General features: G+C 36.3%; 1 protein-coding gene across 2 annotated transcripts; it reads right to left on the reverse strand.

Annotated features, from left to right (window-relative positions):
* Window positions 1-664: 664 nt before the first annotated feature.
* On the reverse strand, window positions 665-18,970 carry Zranb2 (zinc finger, RAN-binding domain containing 2). 2 transcript variants are annotated; one of them, XM_013020591.1, is made up of 10 exons: window positions 18,865-18,970; window positions 16,221-16,273; window positions 16,019-16,127; window positions 14,547-14,629; window positions 9,303-9,379; window positions 9,009-9,143; window positions 7,220-7,383; window positions 6,144-6,230; window positions 4,288-4,446; window positions 665-2,474 (listed from the first exon to the last, which is right to left on the reverse strand). In XM_013020591.1, exons 1-10 carry the CDS (start codon window positions 18,918-18,920, stop codon window positions 2,411-2,413), a joined length of 987 nt encoding a protein of 328 aa, XP_012876045.1. In that variant the 5' UTR covers window positions 18,921-18,970; the 3' UTR covers window positions 665-2,410. The 2 variants fall into 2 exon arrangements, with proteins under 2 accessions (XP_012876045.1, XP_012876046.1); XM_013020592.1 differs by having other exon boundaries at window positions 16,217-16,273; window positions 18,861-18,950.
* Window positions 18,971-24,490: the final 5,520 nt, after the last annotated feature.

Below are 24,490 nucleotides of genomic sequence, written 5' to 3' on the forward strand. Positions count from 1 at the left end.
CATAGAGTCCACAACACTCCATTTCCATGGAAGAAAGCTAGATGGTGGCATGCAACTCTGATTCCTGCAACAACTGGAAGTCTAAAGTAGGCAGACTGCTAGTCAGTTGCATGCCTGTTTGGGAAGACCCTATCTCAACTATAATCAGCAGCAAAAATTAGGTCTAGAGGTGTGGCTATAATGGTAAAACACCAGCCTAGCAAATGTGAGGCCCTGAGATCAAACTTTATTGTGCCACTCCCTCCCCTTGGTCAACAAAGTAGGCAGTGGAAAAATTCCCTACAACACCTACAATAACTGGATATCAATGTTAGACAGCAAGAGGAGATAAAATGTAAATAATATCCTAATTATCTTTGTAACTGTTTAGAAATAGTAATGTACGTAATTCTTCTCTCCATTCAATATTGTTCAGATCAGAGGATTCCAAAAATGAAACATCAAAAACTTGGCAGTTAAATGCAGAGTTGTAAGCAGTAATTTAGGAAGCATGCAATGATATTCATATTTTATTTACTATAGGGAATAAGCCATCTAATGTTCTACTAGGAAGTTATTATGAAAAAAAAATCAGAGCACATAAGGTTGTAGTGATCATTTGGAATCTTTTAAACCAACCACTCATATAGAAAGCTACCACTTAAAAAATCAAGAAAAACTGTTCTTAGCTTAAAAATGAACATCCAATCACAGCTCAGAAATTGTTTATTTCTAACAAACACCACTTGATGCTTGACTCACAGATTTTATTTACATTTGTCTACAGTATTATTTCCTTATGAACTGAACTAGTACAACTCAGTTAAGCCAAATGAAATCATAATCATCTGAATTGTCTGTAAACTATTAGCTAAATTTAGAACCTTGCATTTGCTTAGTACAGCCAAAAATCTGAATACAGAAAGCACAAGAATAAACCAATGTAACATGTATCATTTAGAAGATCACCTGGGCAACTTAGAAGGTGATTTTCAAAAAGTTGAGGCACAATTACAAGAGAATACAAATTCTTGTGCAACCTACAATACATGTAGCAAGGAAAATTAAGACATAAAAACATGGGAAAGCTTGTTGTAAAAATATTATCAAAATATTTCTACATATCTTTTCATCTTTAGATCAGGTGAAGAGAAAAAAAAACCACTCACTTTAAAATAAAAAACATTTTGGTTTGTCTACCAAACACCGTAAAATGCCTTTAAATTGCAGCAGACAATATTAAGCAGGGAGGGGAATAACAAGAAAAGGAGATTAATACCCCATAAAAAGAGCCCCCAAGCACAATTTTTGATATCCCTTAAGATACTTACCTTGCATTGTCTTTGAAGATACTGTTAAGAGAAACCTTTCTACTTTTAAGCCAGAAAAACAAAATGGAGTCCAAATGACCAGATACTAATTCTGAGAATTAAAACTGAAAGCATTTTAAGCCATAAATTTTTTTTGAGCGAATAATGGGTTTTGCTCATTAAATTGTATAGAAATAAACATTTGTAATTACAAAAAAAACTTTACAAAGCTTATTGAAAATTAAACATGGCAAACATTCTCTTAAGTTCACAATGTCTTCGTTGGCCTTTCACCAGAAGTACACCTCAAAAACGTTCTTCAGTTGGCTCACTATGATTTACCCTTTTCAACCCTATTGTATTTGACAATTGGAGTTTTAAAGGTTATCAATAAAAGCTTCTTAAAGTTTTAAGATAAACATTTTGAATAAGATGTTGTTTTCAGTCGACAATATCAGATGAACTGTTAGGTCTTCCTTGCCCCATGGGTCAGAAAGGAAAACCATTCTCCTTTTACAATTTGTTTTTGCATTATAGATGGTGGTGCAAAACTGGTATAAAGCTGGATAAAAGAAAGAAAATGATGCTAAGGCACCCTGAATATAGGGAATTTAAAATAAAGAAGTTTCAGTTGGCAGTTCTAAAAATTAAAAACCATTCTGACCTAGGTTAATAACATAAATAGGCTTTTCCCAGCTCCACATAAGGTTGTTTCCAACTAGTTTAGTCCTGCCTGTATGCCAGACAAACCTAGCTTCCATGTAGTTTAGTTCTGCCTATAAGTTCAGACTAACTTAGAAAATCCTGCCTTAGGCAATAGGATAGGATGTACTCAGAAGAATTTAAATCAGGAAACAAAGTATTCTTATGGTTTAAATGAAGCAAATGGTTGTAAAATAATGAATAGAGCATCTACTTGGGGGAAATTATGGCTTAAAATGCAATTTACTTTTACTTTCACAAATAAACACAGTTGTACTGCTCTGTTCTGAAAAATCAATAAAGGCATGCACCTCTATTAGCAGATTTAGCACTTCTGACAAAGTAAGACATCAATTTCTTAAAAAATATGCTTCATGCACTGTAGTGGATTTTTTTTGTAAGATGTAAATTTTAATACACTATTTCTTTTTTGAACTTGAACGGGAACCAGAATGGGATGATCCAGAAGATGACCTGTGGTGCCTGGAAGACATAATGAGAAAAAGCAAACAATGCAGTAAGCAACAGTTAGTTTTCACTGTTCTTTATGACTTAAAAAAGTTAAAACCTTGATGCTGGCAAAAACCGTAATTAAAAACAAACTTACATACATAAAATCACCTACTATTTACACTTTGCATGTGAGCACAATAATGGTATAATTTTAAAACTCTGCAATATAAAAATATATTCTTTTCAAAATATAGCCACCTCTCAATTATTTAAGGCAATGAAGAAAAGCCTTGCAAAATGCATAGTTATAGATAAACTAAAACAAAGGCATATAAACTTGGCAATGAAGTGTGTAGACCAATCAGTGATACACTTAGAAAGGTGCAGTAAGTCCTTATGTAAAACAGATTTAGCAAGGCTTCTGTGTATGGAAAAATATATTCACAAATAATGAAATTTGGGAAATCTGATCACACACATGAATGTACAATTAGTTATAGTGTTATATTCATGCAGCTAATATGAATAAGTGAATATCAACCTGGGTAAAGTAGTGGTGTTCCGTAGGGGTTGGCCCTGGGCTCAGGGTTGTTTAGTGTTTTCACCAATCACCTGGCTTATGGAATAGAGAACATGTTTATTAAGTTTAGATGACAACAAAACTAGGGGATTATATGTGGCTAAGATAAAAATTTGCAGAAGTGGTAAGAAAGCAACAGAATAAATTGCACTCAAGTACAGAGTAATTTTCTTACAACGAAACAAATGCACAAAAACAAAGTCTAATTGTGTGTAATCTTTGTATCTACTTCAAAATAAAATCATTCTGTACATGCAGGAATGAGATAATCCATTATTAGATTTTCATAATCCTAAATTTTTTGCAAGTCAAAAGGGCGTGTAAAATTTGCCAAGATTACAAATGAGCCAGCAAAATAATATAGTTGGATATGGAGAACTGAGATAAAACTAATTAAGTAAGCTGTATAAGCCTGTTGTAGAAAATACTGACATATTACAATTACAACCATCAAAATTAAAAAATGTTGTTAGGTACTGGTGGTTCTGCCTTTACTACTCAGTTGACTGAGATCTGAATAAGGTTTGGAACTAGTAGTCTAGCCAGACAAATCCTCCAGTGACAAATGGAGGCATGGCTCCAGTGACAGAGCACAAGCTTTGAGTGAAAAAGTTGACCAAAGGTCTGGACCGAGGCCCTTAGATCAAGCCACATGAATAAGGAAATAAATGTAATATTATATATAAAATATACATATACAGAGATTAATCTAGAAGAGATTGTTCTCTAGAAGAAAAAATGGACTTATGACTGCAGATAAGAAATGTATTTTCAATTAAGGAAAATAGTCTTATAAAGGGAACAAAACAATGTTATGGAAATGCATTTATACATACTTAAATAAGGACAGAGTCCTAATGATCTTGAATGTTAATATTAGAAGGCCTAGAATTTCTACTATATTTAACTTAAAATAGCATATAAAATATATAAAAATCAATCTCAGTATTATTTCAACATACAGCTTCTGAGTTGTAATCTTTAAAAGACAAAAATAACCGAGAGTTGGCTATAATAATTACATGGAAATAAAAATTTCAGCAATAATATGACCAGAGAATGGCTTGATCTATACCTTTTATGAATAACTCCATTCAGGTAAGAGGCTAAACAAAGCAATCCAATTCTTAAAAAAGATGAAACATCTAATTTAAAACAGGAACAGAAGAGATAAAAATCTAACTCTTGACTAGGAAGTTTAATTTATGTATTAAATAAAATACACTTAAGAACACCCATTCTTATTTCTACAGAAACCCAAACCTTTCGGGTGACCGTGATCTTGTTCGTCTTTTTTTTCGATCACCAGGTGAAGAAGATCTAGAACGACTTCTCTTTCTGGTCCTCTCAGGAGAAGATGAAGAACTTGAATAAGATCTTTTTCGTGGGGAAGAGGAGCCCCTGTGGGATCTGGAGCTGGATCTTCATTGATTGAGAAACAAATCAGACATTTCATTAAAAGAAGAAATATAGATGATCATTCAATTTCCAAAAATAGAAAAAAAAAAGAACTCATGACTATTAGAATTTTATAAGAAGGAATACTTACAGCTTACTCAACAGAAGACTTCAGGATCAACCATGAAAAATTCTACTTAAATAAAATTATTTTAATCTCTGAAAAAATTCTAAGTGTTTATTTACCCTTGTAACTGAAAACTGGCTTACTGTACTAACATACAATTTTTTTCTATTTATGGTTTGCAATTTAAAATGCATAAACAGTAAAATCAGCAGGTAACTGAAATTCTGTAAGTTCATTTTTAGAAATTACATTCTTCCATTCAGGGAGAAAAAAATGTATCTTCTACACAATCAGGGAAACAAAAAAATAATTCCCTGTGCAACTCTGCAACTTATTAGTTACACTGCCATAAAAAAAATAAAGGATATGATATAGGAATAAGAACTGTAGGTGAAGCAAATAGCTAAATACTCAAAGAAAAATGAGTTCCTTTTAAACTTGCATATTCACAATATTTATCTTCATGAAATATCAATATTCATGAAGTATGAAGTGTTGACATTCACATGTTTCAGGTAGAAGTAAATATGCAGTATTTAAATGCAAATATTCTTCATTTACATATTTTGGCTGAAGGAATTTAGCTCAAACTTCCCAAAAAATTCACCTTTGGGCTTAATAAAGCAGAAAGCCCAAAAGGAGAATTCTTTGGAAAGTTATAAGCAATTAAAAATACTTAGAATACGAAGGCTATTCTGCACATCTAAATGATTGGTTCTCAAAGAAAATACCAAAACTTAAGAATTTTCAATTAAGAAGTAATAAAAGGGCTACAATACTAATACATACTGAAACATTATTTGCTATTTGTATTGGCTTAATACAAATGTGCACATAATCTTTAGTATGACTAAACTGCAGTTTCCCTAACAGCTAAGGACTACTATTAAACTGCAATGTGAATTTTGGTAAGTGGAATTATGTAAAATGCTGTATTAATCAATACACTCACTCAAAAAAGTTGAGAGCAAAACTTAGTATTTCATTTATTTCTTTAGAAATTGTTTCCCTCTACATTTTTGACTAAATATGAAAATTTACAGCAAGGCCTAAGGCCACATAATAACGAAATTAATGTACTATTTTTGCTTTAAGAGAAAGTGTCTAGCCTACAAGCGTAACTTATAATAATGTCATTTAAAATCAGAGAAGTGAAATGTATACAGCACTCCCTAGAAATCTTATCTGATACAATTGGCAAAGTTGTTTCTGTAAGTATCCGCCTTCTGTAAGTACCCTGTTTTGAGGGAAATATTTTTCTTCCACTACTACAGAAATCTTAATATACTAGTGCTGTAGTGCTATTATTTGGCTAGACCTTCTTATTTATCATATTCTAGCTCCAAAATAACAAATCTTCTATAACACGAAGTAGTCACCTTAATTCAATCATGGGAATGTCTTGGTACACTGCTGGTAATGGAAACATTTCATGGTGAGAAAATTAAGCCAAGGTAAGTGCATTAGTTTTCTAAGGCTAAAATAAAATTGACAGAAGCAAAATAAGTGGGTGGGTGGGGGGAAGCAGCAACACCTTCTGCAGCTTTTAAGTATTTTTCCTCTCTGTTTTCCAGAGAGTTGCTACCTCATTCACCTTGATTTCGACCCACGAGATCTCGAACGTTCTCTGGAAGTGGAACGAGATCTTGACTGCGAACTGGAAGAACTTCTTGAACGGGACCTGGAACAACATGGAATCATTTTTTTTCCAGGACCATTTAATTGAGCTTTGTGATATGAACAGTGAAAAAAAAAAATCAGAGTTCATTTTCATATAAAAAGGTATCTAGGCAAATTAGTTTCAAAATAAAATTACCTTAATCTTTTTACTGTTATAATAATAAAGTTAAAGAAAAAACTAGCTATCATTTTTCAAACCTGATTATTCAAAAACCACTAGATTGCAAACAATGAGCCCTATCGGTTTATTAGACAATGAATACTTTATATTCACCAATAATTCATTAGAAGTCACCTAGCACTAACATATCCAGGAAGATAAATTCTTCGGAATGTTCTTACCATCTTCATGTATAAACTTATTTCCTTATTATCTAGCTAGCATTGAGCTTTAAATGTTGAGGTGTACATCTGATCTGTTTTTCTATTTACTCAGCACAGACTGCTTAAAGGAATACATACAGGAAAATACGGGACAATGCGAGATGGCCTATTTGAATTCTAAGACTCAGTTTTCTCAACTAATATTTATAATTAATGTTAACTATAAAATCACAGATAATATGTATTTTACACTATAAAAGAATATTCAAATCCAACATCAATTCAATGCTCTACTTATTTCTGGGAATTCCAAATTAGCATTACATAAAAGAACAAGTACTGATGAATTTGTTATTTTAACATACTGAATTCTCCCTATCATTAACTAAAAAATGTCTTAATGTGAACTAAGTAACTAAACATAACTATACATAAAATTTAAGTTTGTTCTAGTAAATGTTATGCTAAAGTAGGATAAAGAAGTTTCACATTTTGCATTTTTGAAAACAGACATAACTACATGATACCAAAATGAAGTCTTTCAAAAGCTGACTTTACTAATGTTTAAAATACAAAGAAAAGCTTATTTAGTTAAAATAAATTATAAGTAAAGAAGTTAGATACTGACATTTTGACTGATGTTACCCTTGACCTGTACCCGTTTACCTGGACCTAGACCTTGAACTTGAGGGGGAGGATGAGCGTGATGAAGATCGTGAAGATCGAGACTTTGAGCGACTTCGTCTATTAGATTTCTTTTTATTACTATCTTCTTCTTCACTGGCATCAAGATTATATTTTGAGAGATCAGCATCATCTTCATCCTCATCCTAATAAAATTCAATTCATAATTACATAATTAGCTATTAATGTCACCTACCAGAAAAAAACAAACTAGTCTGTATAGTAGATATTTTCATATGATGTATTTAACTGCTCCAAGCAAATTGACTCTCAATTCTATAATTCACCTATTTTTCCATAGTTATACACACTTGAGAACTACCTTGAGTTGTACTCCTTTCTGTTCTTCCTACTATAATGTACTGCAAGATTGCTGTCAAGAATTTAAATTCTGCTGGGTGTCAGTGGCTTAGGCATGTAGTTGCTTAGAAGTCTGTCAATTACCAAAAAAGCTGGAAGTGGAGCTATAAACTCAAATAGTGGATTGCTTAGGTCCATAATTCAAATCCTAAGACCTACCGCCTCCCCATGGATATGCAAACACTCCCTTTCAATTTGTCCTCCTTAAAAGCTGCTGAGCCTCAGCCTCAGTGGATGCTAATGCCTCATGCCTGTAATCTTAGCTACTCAGGAGGGTGAGATCCAGAGGACAGAGTACGATGCCCCAACTGTCTATTCCCAGGCAGAGAGCCTGGGAATCTTAAGATTCTACCTCCAATTAACCAGCCAAATGGTGACTGGTGAAATGGCTTAAAATAGAGGAGAGTAACAGCAAATCCAGTGAGCTCTTGAGGCCTTGAATTCAATGTTTCAACGCACGCGCACGCGCGCGCACGCACGCACGCACGCACACACACCCACCCACCTACCTACCTACCTCATGTTAGAACTTTTCTTTTGTCTCCCACATTAAGCTCTTAGTTGGTCTCTCCAACTCTGGAAAACTATTCTGCCTCTTAAGGTCAGATTCCAAAGAATGCTAGATTTATTATCTCTAGAAAAAGACTATAAAATTTACAATCAAGTCCTATAGAACAAACATTACCAGACTAGGGTGAATTAATTCCTTATTATTCTTTCCACATTGATCTAGCTACAGTGGCCTATTTATATGAATCTTTTTTTTTTGGTTGGTCGTGGGGCTTGAACTCTGGGCTTGGGCGCTATCCCTCAGCTCTTCAGCTCAAGGCGAGTGTTCTACTGCTTGAACCACAGCCATCATTTCCGGTTTTCTAATGGTTTATTGGAGATCAGAGTCTTATGGATTTTCCTGACTGGGCTGGCTTTGAACTGTGATCCTCAGATCTCAGCCTCCTGAGTAGCTAGGATTACAGGTGTGAACCACAGGCGCCCGGCTGAATTTTTTAAAAACATTGCTGGGTTATTTCCATTTAATTTTCTGCCTGAATGTGCTTTCACCCCAGCTTCTTTCTCTAGCCATTCTTACCACTCAATTCTCAGTTCAGATTTCATCTCAGAATTTGCCCAGTGAAACCAAAACATCTCTTTTTATTATCGATTAGATACACTGTATCTTCCTGACATGAGCAGTATGGAAATTATCTTGTTCATTTACATCTGCCCTCCTCTAAAATTTAGTGAGAAGGATGGTTTTGTCTTAGTCACCATTATATCTTCAAAGTAAAAACTGTATTCAGAAAAGTAAAGTTCATAATATTTTGAGAATATAACTTTACCAAGGTCCAAAGCTGCCAAAAGCATTCATATTATGTAACAGTTCAAGACAAAAAGTAAATAAAATATTGCTTACCTCATCTAATTTATATTTAGAAAGATCTTCATCCTCATCCTCTTCTTCTCCCTCTGATTCTTTATCTTCTACTTCCTTTAATATAGATGCAGGACCAACTGCTTTCCCTCTATATTTTTTCTTTTTACGTCCAAACTATAGAGAAACAATTTCAAAATTATTTCTGTATGCTGAAAATGCATTAGTACTAGTGTACTTAACAAAAGTAAGTTATTTAAAAATATTCCTTTGCACATAGGATATTTTCTAATATTTCCATAATTTATATTGTTTATACACCTAAGTAGAACTTACCTCATCATATTCTCCATCTGATTCTTCTCTTTCTATATATTCAACATTTTCTCTTTCATTAAAACCACCACCATATCCTTCAAAAAAGGGCATAAATTATTTTCATAGATTTTCAGAGTAACAAAATCATCTCATTATCACTTCCAAACAGAGAAAATCTAAACAGCAGCTTTCTATCCAACTATTGTCTTTTAAAAGTTAAAAAATTCACTATAGAGAATAAACTCAAAGTTAGTTATCTTAGAAAGTCAAGACTGTATAACTCTTCTCAATTCCAAAATTTGCTGATTCACAGATCATTCATAGAATATACGAGCAGAAAACAGCCAATGTATTTAAACTTCTATTATAACCATGTTTTGTTTTGATAATTACAAAAAAAGCACCTTTCATGTCTTATCAGAATTTGTCTGGGTAAACTAAGTTTAGAAAAAAACACAAATTAAATTTCCTGTTTACCAGTTGTAGGTAGCCTGAAATCTTTTGGTAAACTTAAACTTTGCTAAGTTAATTAGAACTTGGAAAATTGGAACTATACAGGCAAATTTATATTTTTATATTCTGTATGACTTCATTAGTTTTTTGAAAAAATTTAAAATTTATTCTAAAGGTGATACAGAGTTACAACAGAAGGGTTAGTTATATAAGTCATGTAATGAGTACATTCCTTTCGAACAGTGTCACTCCTTATTCTCTCCCAGACTTTCCTCTTCCAACTTCCCTGCCTCCCAAGTTATATAGCTCATTTCCAACATAGTATACAGGCAAATTTAATGATGATATAGGGCTACCCTTTGGTCTTGGTTTATTTGGTTTGAACGGCAACTGTTTCTTACTGCCTGGTTAAAAGTCAGTCAGGTTCTTTAACATAGCAAGCAAATCATGTATTTTAAGGTAATACCAATACAAAGCTAGTGATTCCTAGACATGAAGACTTCAAGAAAAAATTTTAAACTTGCCATTTTAAATAGAACTTTTAAAAATGTTTCATGTTTTACTTTCTGAAAATAATTACATTAATACATCCTTTCCTTTCCTAAACTGCATTTATGTGCATGCATGCCTATCCTTGGGCTTGAATCTCGGGCCTGGGCATGCTATCCAAGTTTTTTTGTTCAAAGCTAGTGTTCTACCACTTGAGCCACAGCTCCAGTACTGACTTTTTCTGGGTGGTTAACTAGAGATAAGAGTCTCATGGACTTTTCTGCCTGGGTTGGCTTTGAACCTCAGGCCTCAGCCTCCTAAGTAGCTAGGATTACACGTATGAGCCACTGGTGCTGACTCCATTGCATTTTAGATTAGTGAAAACTTTAAAATACTTACAAGTAGGCTATGATTAAATTAAAAAGAAATCTATGTTGTCCAGATAGAAACATTTATTAACCTGAACAGTGTAGTTTCATAATGTAGAATGTGAGCAAGTTTCATGCTTACATTTAGTAATATATCATTTAAAAAGATGAAATAACCTAGAGGATAAATTAGATGATTAGAAAGTGAGCTATAATTTATGTAGGTAATTTTGTAAGGATACATAAGTAAAACCATTATTTTAACACAACAGTAGTCACACAGACTACTGAAGAGAAGCTGACAAAAAATTCAATTCATTTTCCCCTACGCATGCAGTATACCATTTATACTGAAGAATTGGTTTATTAAAGATATGGTATTGCATTGTTTTTGCAACTGTAAAACGTTTTGCTTTTTTGTCATCGCTATACTGCAATAATTTCTACAGATCTTTGAGAAAACTGGAATCCTATTATTCCTATAACTAAATATCTATTTTAACTATAATCTGTTTTATATGCTATACGTGGTTGCTTGCATGCATCTTTTTTGTTTTCTGGAACTAACTAGGAATTCTTTAACTGAGTTTCCAAAAGGGTTATTTGTTCCTATTTCAATTTTTTCATCAAATCATTATTTAGTAACTCATCCTTCAAAATCTTGCTTAAACACAGCTTTCTCAAAGAAGACTTCAGTGGCCTTGGCTACATGTATTTATTTTTTTCCACCCATGTAACCAAGCACAATGCACACTGGGTAATATTTTTCAATGAATATAGAACTTAATTATGGTAGCATTTAGAGAATTTCATTTTCTTTCTTTCTTTTTTGTTGGTCATGGGGCTTGAACTCTGGGCCTGGGCACTGTCCCTCAGCTCTTCAGCTCAAGCAAGTGTGTTACCACTTGAGCCACAGTGCCATTTCTGGTTTTTCTAGTGGTTTATTGGAGATAAGAGTCTCACAGACTTTCCTGCCCGGGCTGGCTTTGAACCATGATCCTCAGATCTCAGCTTCCTGAGTAGTTAGGATTACAGGTGTGAGTCACCGGCGCCCGGCTATGAGAATTTCAATTTCTTTAAAAAGCTTTTGACTACAGTTTAGCTAAAACAAGCAAACAAAAATACTGTTTAACTAAAACCTTCAGGGAAGGTATTTTCAAAATTGTCTCATTAAAACTTAAGTCAGTTGAGCAAGAACCAATAAAGAATCAAATGCAAATTTGGATTAGGGTGATAAGAGAGAAATGGAAAAGGGAGGATGAGTTTAAAGAACTAGTTGGAAATTTTGATTCTATTCTCTGAACAATGAATTCAATTTCTGAAAGAATAACAATTCCATTATATTAAGATTCCTTCCATAAAGTCAGTCTCAGTGGTTATAAATTTTTAAAAAAGCAGATAAAAACTGAATTCCAAGACAGGATAATGGAGAGGTAAGTTACTGCACAATGTTACGGCATTATGCAATAGTCAGTAATCTTTCCCAGAGGGTGTGCATTAAGATTCTGTTTATTCTCAGTGTCCTATGGTCACATGAACCTTAGATAAAAGTTACTTGATACCTTCAGCTGTTACCAGCCAAGACAAATAGTGTAGCCAGCTAAGTTCAGAACACCAGAATGATGCAAAGATAATGACTGAGCAAAATGAGAAGGCATCAAACAAACTACCTACACCAACCAGTTTGTGATTACAGCTTCTATAAATTATAAAAAGTTGAAAATTTTGGATTCAATCTTTAAAGTATTCAAAAGCGTTAAAACAAAAACAAAAACTCATCAGTTTAGGGGGAATTAAAACCAATCAAACAAAAAGATAGTTGGAAGAGGTCCATGTCCTGGTGGGGGAAAAATCAGGAACCTGGGTTAGAATATAGTGAAGTTAACATTACACAGCTATATTGAAACAGTTGTAAACATAGGTCACTCAAGTTTGAACTGAAGACATCAATTTACAAAGGAGACAATAACAAAAGGTAGACCACGGAGAAATGAAAGAATAAAAATGAACAGCCCTTTTTATCCTCACAGTCCAAAGTCAAAATTACTTCCTGAGAATGAAACAGAATATAAAGGTTGGAAAGCCATTAAAACTCTTAAAGTGTAAAAGTGGTAGGGCCTACAAAATTCATCAATGGGCTCATAATCCCCAGAAACCAAATAGTCTGTGAAGGTAATCTGAAATTAAGAAAATGAAGCCAGACAAGTAGTTCACTACCAACTTTGAGTATGTAAAATATAAGCAGTTAAGAGATTAATAGGAAAATTAGATTTTATCTGATATTTTAATTTCAACATTGACAACACACAAGAGACATTATTTAAGCCAACAGTTACCAAACACCATTGAAATACTCTACTGGCTTTTGGGACTCACCTCCAAAGATTTTGACAGTTAACCTACCTGGAAAGATTTCATAGTTCTATGCTTGGGAATTTGTATTTTAAAGTTTTTCAGGTGAGTCTAACACATAACTATTACTGCCTAGAATTTAGAGGAAAACTAAATAAAGGTTTGTCCTTTTTGTCACACTAGGATATCAAACAAATGTTATTACTCGCATCTTTGTTAGGAAAGGGATCCCAAGCACTGTAATCTTTTATAAAATTTAAGGGTGGCCAGGTACTGGGGGCTTGCATATATAATCTAAGCTACTTAGGAGGCTGAGATCTGAGGTTTGCAGAACTCTTCTTGAGTTAATCACCAACAATCTGGAAGTATTGCTGTGGCCCAAGTGGTAGAGTTCAGATACTAAGTTAAAGTTCCACTAGCAGGAAAAAAAAAAAGGGGGGGCCTGGGTGTTGTTAGCTCAGGCCTGTAATCCTAGCTACACAAGAGGCTGAGAACTAAGGATCATGGTTCAAAGCCGGCCTGGGCAGGAAAGTCTGTGGGACTCTTATCTCTAATTAACCACCAGAAAACCAAAGTGATAGAGCACTATCCTTAAGCAGAAAAGCTCAGAGAGCTCTGTGACTGACCAAAAAATAAAATAGAACTCTCTATTATTACTATGACTTTTCAAGAAGATAAAATATTTCAATCATGTGATATGCAGGAAAATTAATGTAACTGGAGGTTATCATACTGAGACAAACCAAGCTCAGAAAACAAAATTTATCATCCACTTATGGAAGAAAACAAAATGTATCATTCACTGATGGAAGTTAAAACATAAAAGACATACATACTCACATACATACACTAATATGCCAATTTATAGATTCAGATATTTGTATATGAACACAGAATCTGAATACAACTAAGGGACATCTTAGGAAAAGACTAAGGGAAAGAAAAAAAGAATAGAGGGTGAAGAATTTTGAAATGTATTTTGAATATGGTTGAGACTGTCTGCAAGTTTGAAAACTGGACAAAGAAACCTGTCTAGATTGTATTGGGAAAGGAGGGAGGAAGTGATCTGAGCGAGACTGATCATAACATTGTAAACCTATATAGAAATGCAACAACGAAGTTACCCTCTGTATAACTAAGTTAATTAAAACTGCTTGGTTTTCAATGGCAAGCCCTTCTGCATAGAAGTAAATTTTGCCTTGCTGGAAAAACACACACACAGACAGACATACACGCACACAGACAGACAGACACACACACACACACAGACAGACACACACACACCAACAGACACACACACACACACACACAATGGCAAGCCCTTCTGCATAGAAGTAAATTTTGCCTTGCTGGAAAAACACACACACAGACAGACACACATGCACACAGACAGACAGACAGACACACACACACAGACACACAGACACCGACAGACACACACACAGACACACACACACCGACAGACACACACACACACACACACAATGGCAAGCCCTTCTGCATAGAAGTAAATTTTGCCTTGCTGGAAAAACACACACACACACACACACACAAAACACAATCTATAGTTCTTTTTGAAAATCATTTGGTTTTATCTTACCTGTTCTTTCTTCTAATTTAGCATACTTTGGAGTATTACACATGTTACACTCTGATCTTCTAGCCCAATTCACATTACTGCAACTAAAGCAAAGAGAAATACCAGATCAGAAAGCCGTAATAATTAGAAAAATGTTATTAGACATCCTAGAATCTCAAGGATAATGGAAATGAGAACGTAGGTTCCAACAATGGACTGAACCACTTAGGCAGAGAACAAAATCTATTCAGTATATAAAATGCCTTTGTGATTTTGAGAAAGTAACTATACATAGTAACTTCAGATTTTGCCACCTTAGGAAAGAAGTATTACCTTAAACTTCCTATCACTTTTCAGTCTCTGAATTCATCTCAAATAAAATTTTATTGATACTCTTAAAATATTCTCTTCCATCAAGGAATCAGTTTTAAGTACTAAATTCCATTAATATACCAAATCCTGTGAATTAAGTAAGTTATAAAAACACAAATTTTGAAGGATGAAGGTTTAAATAAGACAATGCCCTGATTCAGTGCTCTTTTATATAGGATTCATCTGCATAATAAAAAAGATGTTAGGGCTCTGAGGGTGGCTCAGTGGTAGAGCACTTGCCTTGCATGCCTGAGGCCCTGGGTTCGATTCCTCAGCACCACATAAGCAAAAAGAAAAAAACTGGAAGTGGCGCTGTGGCTCAAGTGGTAGAGCGCTAGCCTTGAGCTGAAGAGCTGAGGGACAGCGCCCAGGCCCAGAGTTCAGGCCCCATGATTGGACCCAAAAATAAATAAATAAAAAGAAAAGATGCTAGAAAAATCAGAAGTAAATTTACTTAAGAATAAAAACTACCGGGGCTGGGAAGGTGGCTCAGTAGTAAAGTGCTTGCCTTGCATGCATGAGGCCCTGGGTTCGATTCCTCAGCACCATATAAGCAAAAAGAAAAAGGCGGGAAGTGGCGCTGTGACTTAAGTGGTAGAGCACTAGCCTTGAGCTGAAGAGCTGAGGGACAGTGCCCAGGCCCAGAGTTCAGGCCCCACGACTGGACCCCCCCCCCAAAAAAAGGAAAAAAAAAAAGAAAAACTACCTAATTAGGAATGGTATTTCATGACCGGTAACTTACTATTTTAAAGTTATTTTATAAACAAGACCAAATCAATTTTGTTATGTACTTCACATTAATGACAGAGGCTAAAAGTTTCTGAAATGTGTCAACAGGGAAGTCAGGCTGGGTATGTATCTGTATAATGTCGTTCACCCCTTCTGTATTAGCTAACACATAAACATTCATTTACTGGTAGATATAATCCCAATCATAATAACAAGACCTTTGAAAGATACAAACAAATTTCTTTTCATTACACAAATATGACATGAAGAGTGAGTAACTATCAACAGACCTTTGATTTGAAAAGATATACTGGTTTGTCAATGTGGTAAGAATCTATAATAACTAATGGCTGGATATATTATTGGAAGAATGGACAATTTGAACCACATACGTTTTACATTGCCAGTCATTAGCACTAAATAGGCCTCGGCTCTTTTCTGCAAGTGTCTTTCCTATTTCTGTGCCCCCAGCTTTCATCATCTTGGCCTCAGTTGTTTTTTCTGAAAACAGAAAAATAATACAATATAAATCTGGCAAAAGTAAAGAAGCAATCTATATATAAAGTATTACTAGACTCTTTATTAAGAACTTACCCCGACCGCATCGATTACAGCTGGTTCTTCTGGCAAAGTTTACATTTCCACATCTGAAAATAAAATATAGAAAGAACCTTAAAATGTATACATTTTCACATGTCCTCACTATGTGTCTGGAATATAAGTGCTTCTAATTCATTTGAGTCATAATGTTAACATTATAATTACAGAAAATCTAATAGAAAAAAATGAATTGTGAATCACAAATCCAAGACCCAAAAGTCCAATCTTATATGCATTTGTTATGCGACCTTGATTAAGTCATTTATCGTTTGTGCCATGCTATCTTCATATTATATCATTAATAATGGAAACCCTTGGAAGTTCAAGACATGAGTGAGTTTAAAAAAAGTAAAAGACCCAAGTCATTGTCAGTATAGGAAAGAAAATATATGTGATAATGTGATGTTTTCATAAGAAACATAAAATTCTACAGGTGAATTAATGGGTTGGGGGGGGGGATGAGGGATAAAGGGCTTCATAGATCCTGATAAAATGTTCTTTAGTAATAGGATGAAAGGCAGCAAAGTAAAGAAGAAAGGTTGTATTAACTAGAAACATATACAGTAATTTTAGTTTTTGTTTTTTTACCCTAAAAAAGTATTTCTTATGACCCTAGTAGGCCTTGGATTTATACATGTCAAGATGTAGTATTTTATTTTTTAAATTAATTGAATTGCACAAGACTTCATGCATTTCACTCTTTATGAGTGTTACCTCAAGACTGAAGGGGTGACATTGCCCAAAAAGAAATGTATTCTTTATCTGACTTAGGTTAACTGCAACCCCTCTGTACATCACTTTTATAATAACAATTTTAAAAAAAGTGCTATCACAAATGTTTAGATGTGCTATTAAGAACACAGCATTCTTTGTTTTGTTTTTGTGTCAGTTCTAGGGCTTGAAATCAGATCCAGGGCACTGTCCTTGAGCTTTTTTGCCACAGGTACTAGCACTTAAGCCACAGCAACACTTTTGGCTTTTTTGATGGTTAATTGGAGATAAGTGCCTACTCCACTTTCCTGCTTTGCTGATTTTGAACTATGATCCTCAGATCTGAACCTGCTGAGTAGTCAGGATTGCAAGAATGAGCCACTTGTATCTCACAAAGGAATATATATAATATTCTTTACTGAGAATATAGCACACTGTTCTACAGGTGACCACTAATGCAGTCAGAAGCTGTTCTAGGGTTTTTAAGTATCATTCCACTTACAAAAATTATATTCCCGGCATAATTTATATTCAATCAACTTTTTTCATGGTCCTAATATTGAAGAACTATTAATAGCTATCAAGGCTAACAATATCAATAACAGCTACCTATCAATATCAATAACATCTACCTAACAGCTACCTACTATTAATAGATATCGATTAGTTTCTCTGCTCTACATACACGATTCATATTACTTTTCATGTGTTCGTTGTAAAACAGTAATTCTCCTTTTTTGGTAAAGATGAAATACTTAAAAAGAGGTGGTCAAAAAAAAAAACACAAGAGAACTGAGTTCTAATTTTTGCTCTTCAGTCAATCTGTGGCTAGGAACAAGAAGTGGGTTGGTTTGTTTTTTGGTGCTGGTACTGACTGGGGCTTGAAATAAGGGCCAGAAAGCTGTCCCTTAGCTTTTTCATTCAGGGCTAGCATTCCACCATTTCCACAACTCCTTCCGGCTTTGGTGTGGTTCACTGGAAAAATAAAGGTCAGAGACTTTCCTGCCTGGGCTGGCTTTAAACCAATCCCCAGCCTTGGATCTCAGCCTCCCGAGCAGCTAAGATCACTTACAGGCATGGGCCACCACCAGCGCCTGGCTACCATCTCTTTGGTTGTTCCCAAACAGTTCCATCTCTCTGCTTACCCTTCCTGGAAAGATCTGACAGACAGACAATTGAGTAAGAGCAACAATGTTAAAAATAAATAGAAGGCAGACACGTGCTCAGGCACCTCCAGGGCTGAGCAGGCAAAAAAAATCAAAGCTCTGAAGAGGGGAGAGAGCTCCATTCCCTGTGAAGAAATTAACACAGCGCGAAAGAGAAAAAGTCAGTCCGAATTTCCCCAACCAAAGGCATTAGGGTAAAGGAATAAGCAATGGAAAACCTGACTCCCCCCCCCCCCAACACCACCCCTAAAAAGGGCCCAAACACGGGAAATGACAGGAGGGAAAAGGCCCAGCCAGGGAAAACAAGGCCCTACCCTGGCCTACGGGAATCCGTCAAGTTCCCAGGACGAAGTCACGTGGGAGGCCCGGCCGCGCGCCGGCCTCCACCGGGCAGGCTTTCCGGGTCGCCGAAGCCGGGCCCGGGCCGCGGCGGGGCGGCGGTGTGCACAGGCCCGGCCGGAGTGGGGGGGGGGCGGCCTAGCACCCCACGAGTCCGACGCCACCTCGGATGGATCACAGACGAGGAGACACGGCCGCCAGACCCGACACAAAGCCTCCCGCTCCGCCCGCGACCCCTTCTCTCAGGAGAAGCGCGGCCGCCGCTTCCCGCCCCGGACGCGGCCGGCAGTTCGCCGCCTCCACCCGCCCGTGAGGAGGGGAAAAACACACGACTCACAAACTAGTAGTAAGGTCGGGCGGGAAGCCTCCGCAAGGCTCCGTTAGGAGACCCAGTCCCAGCCCGGCGCTCTTCTTAGACTCACTTTTTGTCAGGGCAAATCCAGTCCCCGTCACTGACTCGGAAATTTTTGGTCGACATCTTGGACGCCGCTACTACCGCCGCCACCCGCAGCTACGTCTTCACCGGAGGAAGCGGGTTGGGGGCTTTCTCCTCCTCGGGGCTGCCCTCGTCCTGCCTGATTCCCGCCCAGCACCGCCTCGGGGTTTGACAATCTGGCCCTTGAGACCCGCGCTGAGTGGAACGTTACTCTCCAGGCTAAGATGTCAGGGAGATTGTTTCCTGACCCCAAAGTTATAGTATAAACGTCTTTTCTAAGAGCAACTGAACAGGCGTCGTTGGGACAGCCTAGACCGGCGGCCTTCGTGGCACTAGAATTTTCGGAGAGCCCCCTACAGGCGGGAGGACCCCTAAAGGAAAGTCCTTCCGCTCAGGTGGGCGGAGCTAGAGGAATGGCGGCGGAAGTGGAAGCTAGGAAGGACAGGTCGCTCAGCGTGGGTTCTGGGGTCGGCTAGCATGGGCTGGTCCAAGTTGTGGAGGTTACTTAAGAGAGGATGGAGGACCCAGTCCCCCCCCCCGCCCCCCGAGATTGATGTGTTTCTTTAGACATCATCATATAATGTGCATTTATTTCTATTGGGGGAAGGAATTTTATTTTTTTAACTTAAAAATCTATTTAAGTAGTTGTGCAGAAGAGTTGCCATTTAGTAATTTACGGTGCATCTTGATTAAATCTCTTCACATTTCAGTAACTTTTTATTTTTTTCCAGTTCTGAGGCTTGAACTGAGGGCCTGGGCACTGCACTGTCCCTGAGGTTTTGTTCAAGGCCAGCACTCTACTACTTGAGCCACAGTGCCCCTCTCTGGTTTTGCCTGTTTACGTGGTACTGAGGAATAGAACCCAGGGCTTAATGCATGCTAGGCACGCATTCTACCACGAAGCTGCATTCCCAGCCTTACATTTCAGTAACTTTACAGACACTTCAGGACAATAGTTTGCCAATTTTAACACATATTATTAAATTATTCCCCAAAATATTCCTAAGAATACTGATTTTTGAAATCACTTAGTATTGGGCTGTGTATGCCGAATCATCAGTGTAATTATTCTTTCCTAAGAATATCTTTTCTTTTTAGAATGTTATTATTTTTAAAGTATCTATACAAATTTAAAAAAATAAAGTAGCTATACAAAGAAGTTGCCATTCAACAAAGCGGTTTATGAAAACAATGTATCTTGATCAATGTGGCCCCTTTCAACTTTCTCACTCCACTCCCCCAACCTACCCCTCCCCTCATTGTTTTTCATTTTGTAGTATATATATTGACTGCAATTTACTCCTTTTTCCGAGAACCACCTTTTAAGCCAATATTTTTGTATCTGCAATTTACTCCTTTTTCCGAGAACCACCTTTTAAGCCAATATTTTTGTATCTATAAAAGTAGAGATAATTTTAAGACAACCTACCACATTTTTTAGAAGTGAAGTTTTTTTTTTTTAAATGCACTCCTGGTAATTGTAGGGTCTAGGCTCTGAACACTGTACCTGACTCAGTAGACAGAATAAAGAAAGCTTCTAGGCAGATAGTTCAACAGCATGATCAAAGACTTTCATACTGAGGGAGGATCCTAGACTTATAATTATGCAGGTTTAACACATTTATCCTTAGTATTATATATAAACTAACAACAATATTCATTTTAATCCTTTATAACTGGCCAGACATAAAAAGGTCTCTTTATTAGTTCTTCTGTATCCAATTTTTAAAAAAATTCCTAGGCCTTGAATTATTTTTCACCTCCTGTATTCATTCTCTAATTAGCCTCATGATGGTATAGCATCCAACAAGTTCATAAAACTTTCTGTGAATAAGGGAGTGCAGGTTTGGCTCAACTGACAGAGTACCAACCTTGAGCATTTTGTTTATTGTGAGAAATTTCTTTTCAAGGTTTTAGTTTATTTTCTTTCTTTGTTGTTGTTGTTGTTTTGGCCATTACTGGGACTTGAACTCAGGGCCTGTGTGCTGTCCTGAGGGTTTTTTTCGTTCGTTTGTTTTTTTTTTTTATTTTGTTTTTGTGTTTGGGCTAGAACTCTATCACTTGAGCCACAGATCCACTTCTGTTTTTTTGGTGGTTAATTAGAAATAAGAGTCTCCTGGACTTTTCCTGCCTGGGCTGGCTTCAAAGTGTGAGTCTCAGATCTCTCCCTTCAGAGTAGTTCAGAATGACAGGTGTGAGCCACTGGTGCTGGGCTTTTGAAACCTAATATTTTCTGACAACCCTACATAGATATAACAGCTAAGCAGTGTAATAAAGGAGCCAACCAGTCACTTGAGAACTAGGATCTTGGCACTATTGTGAAAATTGCTGTCATTCCTCATCCCATCCCTCTTTCAAGTAGAAAACAGTTATGTCTTTTGAATTTGTTCCTTTGCCTTTTAAAGTTTTGCTTCGCTAGGTGTAGTGGTGCCTTTTTGTAATACCAGAGGGTCATTAACTTGAGCCTAGTCTGGAAAGCATAGCAAGTCCCCATAACGTACATTCATACATATTAAAAAATAAAAATTTAATTTATGTAGTTACATGTTTAATTACTGATGTGCCACATAGGATAGTTTATTATGTAAGATTTTCTTTTTTACATATAATATTAATGTTTTAAAATTAATACTGAGTGGTGACATGTAATTACATGCAGCTCTAGTGTCTTTTAGTTCTCTATACATGTAATGTGCTCTGATTCTCTAGCCCTTCTTTTATTAGGTTTGCCATTACAACGAATCCTAGTGTGAACATTGATGTATGGATTCTGGTACATAAACCAAGAAATTATCTAGAAACACACACATATGTGTGTATATAAGAAAAATTCTTAAACTACTTTAACATTTTTGAAAATTTTAATTCATTATTATCTGATAGCTACCAGTTGTTGATTATATATTCTTGTGAGAATTGGTTATATTTTTCAAATTCTTTTATGTTGGCTAATTATGAATTTTATCTTGTATATTTTTAATCTTATGTGGCATCCACCTTGGTCTTGATAAAGACACAAAACAAGAGAAAACAAAAACAAAAAATACCTTTGGGGAAATGTTGACTGTTTTGTTCTAGCAAACAGTTCATAAGTTTTATTCACTTTTGCTTGTCTGTATCAGTTCCATGTCAACTGGCTTTGCCAAGCCTTTGCTATTCTACTTGGTATGTATTCTATGCATACAGCACTCAGGAACTAGGTCATTGATGTGAAGGTGATTTTTCATTAATTTATGCACAAGATAAATTCTGTACTACCCATTTTCTAGTTTTCCAGTTCTTATCTTTGGGCTGGAGTTGCCTATGTGAATGTGTGTTCAAGAGCACCTAAGGGAGGCAAAGTGGCTGTTAAAGTCCTTTATCCTGGAATCTCCCCACCCCTGCCCTGTTGCTAATAAACAGGATAGTCCTATCACCCCTATACAGGCTCCTCTGGCATCTCAGATAGCCATTGACTTCTTTTAGGGCTTTCCTGCATTCTCTGAATAGCCCTGCATTTGTCGTTCTCTTATTGACAACATTTTGAGAGTCATTAGAAGGCATTTTTAACAGGCTGCACAATAGATGTTGTAGCGATGTAAGTTTTGACATAATCAACATTAAACAAATGGCTTAGGCAGCATTATTCACCATAGCTAAGATATGGAACCAACCCAGATGCCCCTCAGTAGATGAATGGATCAAGAAAATGTGATTATATATATGTATATATATAATATATATTATTTATATGGAACATCACCATCCCATTTGTTAGGAAATGGAAAGACTTGGAAAAAAATCATATTAAGTGAAGTAAGCCAGGCCCAAAGAAACAGGTCCCATGATTTCCCTTATTTACAATAATTAGTACATGTCTAGGATCATCTTAGGAGATGAGCAGAATACCTCAATAGCACTGTACATATGACCATATAAAATGATACTAAGTGAAATGAACTCCAAGACATGGACACAAGAGGTTTTTCTTTGCTGTTGTTGTTTTTAATGAACTATGTGATTTCTCGTTTGTATTGTATGTTCTTTCCCCTATGGTATGTCCCCTGTTGTCATTGTATTTGATTTTGGTACCCTGGTATTGTATATATGTTTATTTGAATTAGGGAAGGGAAGGGGAACAAAAGAATGGTGAGACAAAGGACAAGGGGGGAACCCGATGTATCAGTGATATATACAAGACAACATGTTGGAAAGGATCTGTACAACTTGGGGGGTGGGGGAAGGAAAGTAGGAGAAAAATGAGGGAAGGGGTACCAAGTTTGACAAGAAATGTACTTATTACCTTACTTATGTAACTGTAATGCCTCTGTACATTACCTTAACAATAAAAAGAAAGAGCAAAAAATGACATTAGGAAACTTGAGAGGAAAAAGATGTTTCCATTTTTAAAAGCATCCAAAGAATTATGGCATTGTAAATAACAGGATTGCTAACTTTGTCTTGCAACATGAAGAAGTGGTACTGGAAAACTAGGAAAAGTTTTCATGTGTAATGTTAGTACATGTTCCTTGCCCTAAGTCTACCCTTAAGGACTACCCTATGACTTGCCAATTGTTTGTCTCTCCTTCCTTCCTTCCTTCCTTCCTTCCTTCCTTCCTTCCTTCCTTCCTTCGCTTGTTCCTTCCTTTCCCTCCCTTCCTCCACCTCCCTCTCTCTATTTCTTCCTTTCTTTCTCTCTTTCTTTCTCTCTTTCTTTCTCTCTTCCTTTCTTACTTGTGGGGTTTGGGGCATAAACTCAAGATATCATGCTTGCTAGACTCTGCCACTTAAGTCATGCACCCAGATCTTTTTGTCTTTCATTTATTTTTGGATGGGTTTAAGAGTTTTTGCTATGAGCCTGCCTTGGAGAATGATCCTCTTCCCATGCTTCCAAGTAGTTGGGATTACAGACACACACCATCATGCTCAACATATTGATTAAAATGGGGTCTCACTAACATTTTGCTTGGGCTGGTCTCAAACTCAGATCCTCTTGATCTCTGCCTTCTGAGTAGCTGAAATTACAGCTCTGAGACACCATTCATGGCTCTGTAGTTTCTTTTGTGAACCAATTACTGTTATAGATAGTTCCTGCCTAGATACTTTCATCATGGATTTAAATGCCATAGGAGCATCCCTGGATGGAATATAGTGTTGCTAAAGTGTCCAACTTTCTCTGTCTCTTTTATTTAAGACATCTCTACTGGAACTTCTTAGCCTGGGTGCACCTTTGATGCAGTTCCTTATGAGAAGTATGCAGAGATATGGTCTAATGGCCGTGACCGCTAGGAGGCACCCCTTGGGAAAAGGAGAAAAGAAATGGCACCTGGTTCTTGTAATGGTTTTCTTGTGCTGTGTAAGAAATTAGCACAAATTTACCAGCTCCAAACAACACATTTTTAGAATATCTCAGTTTCTGTTAGTGCCAAGTTCGCTGATGTTTAAATTGGATTTTAGAACTCAGAGTCTAACCAGTGAGCATCAAGGTTTAGAGGGCTGCTATATCATATTCTGAGCATAGTCCTTGGAGCTACACCACTGAACTCTCCACAGGCTTTCCAAATATTTCCCAGGGCTTTCGTGTTCCTCCAAGAGACTGACCACAGGTCTGGATCATCGTAGCCTTTTGAAAA

Source organism: Dipodomys ordii, unplaced genomic scaffold (assembly GCF_000151885.1).
Source record: "Dipodomys ordii isolate 6190 unplaced genomic scaffold, Dord_2.0 Scaffold51, whole genome shotgun sequence".
NCBI classification, from domain to species: domain Eukaryota; kingdom Metazoa; phylum Chordata; class Mammalia; order Rodentia; family Heteromyidae; genus Dipodomys; species Dipodomys ordii.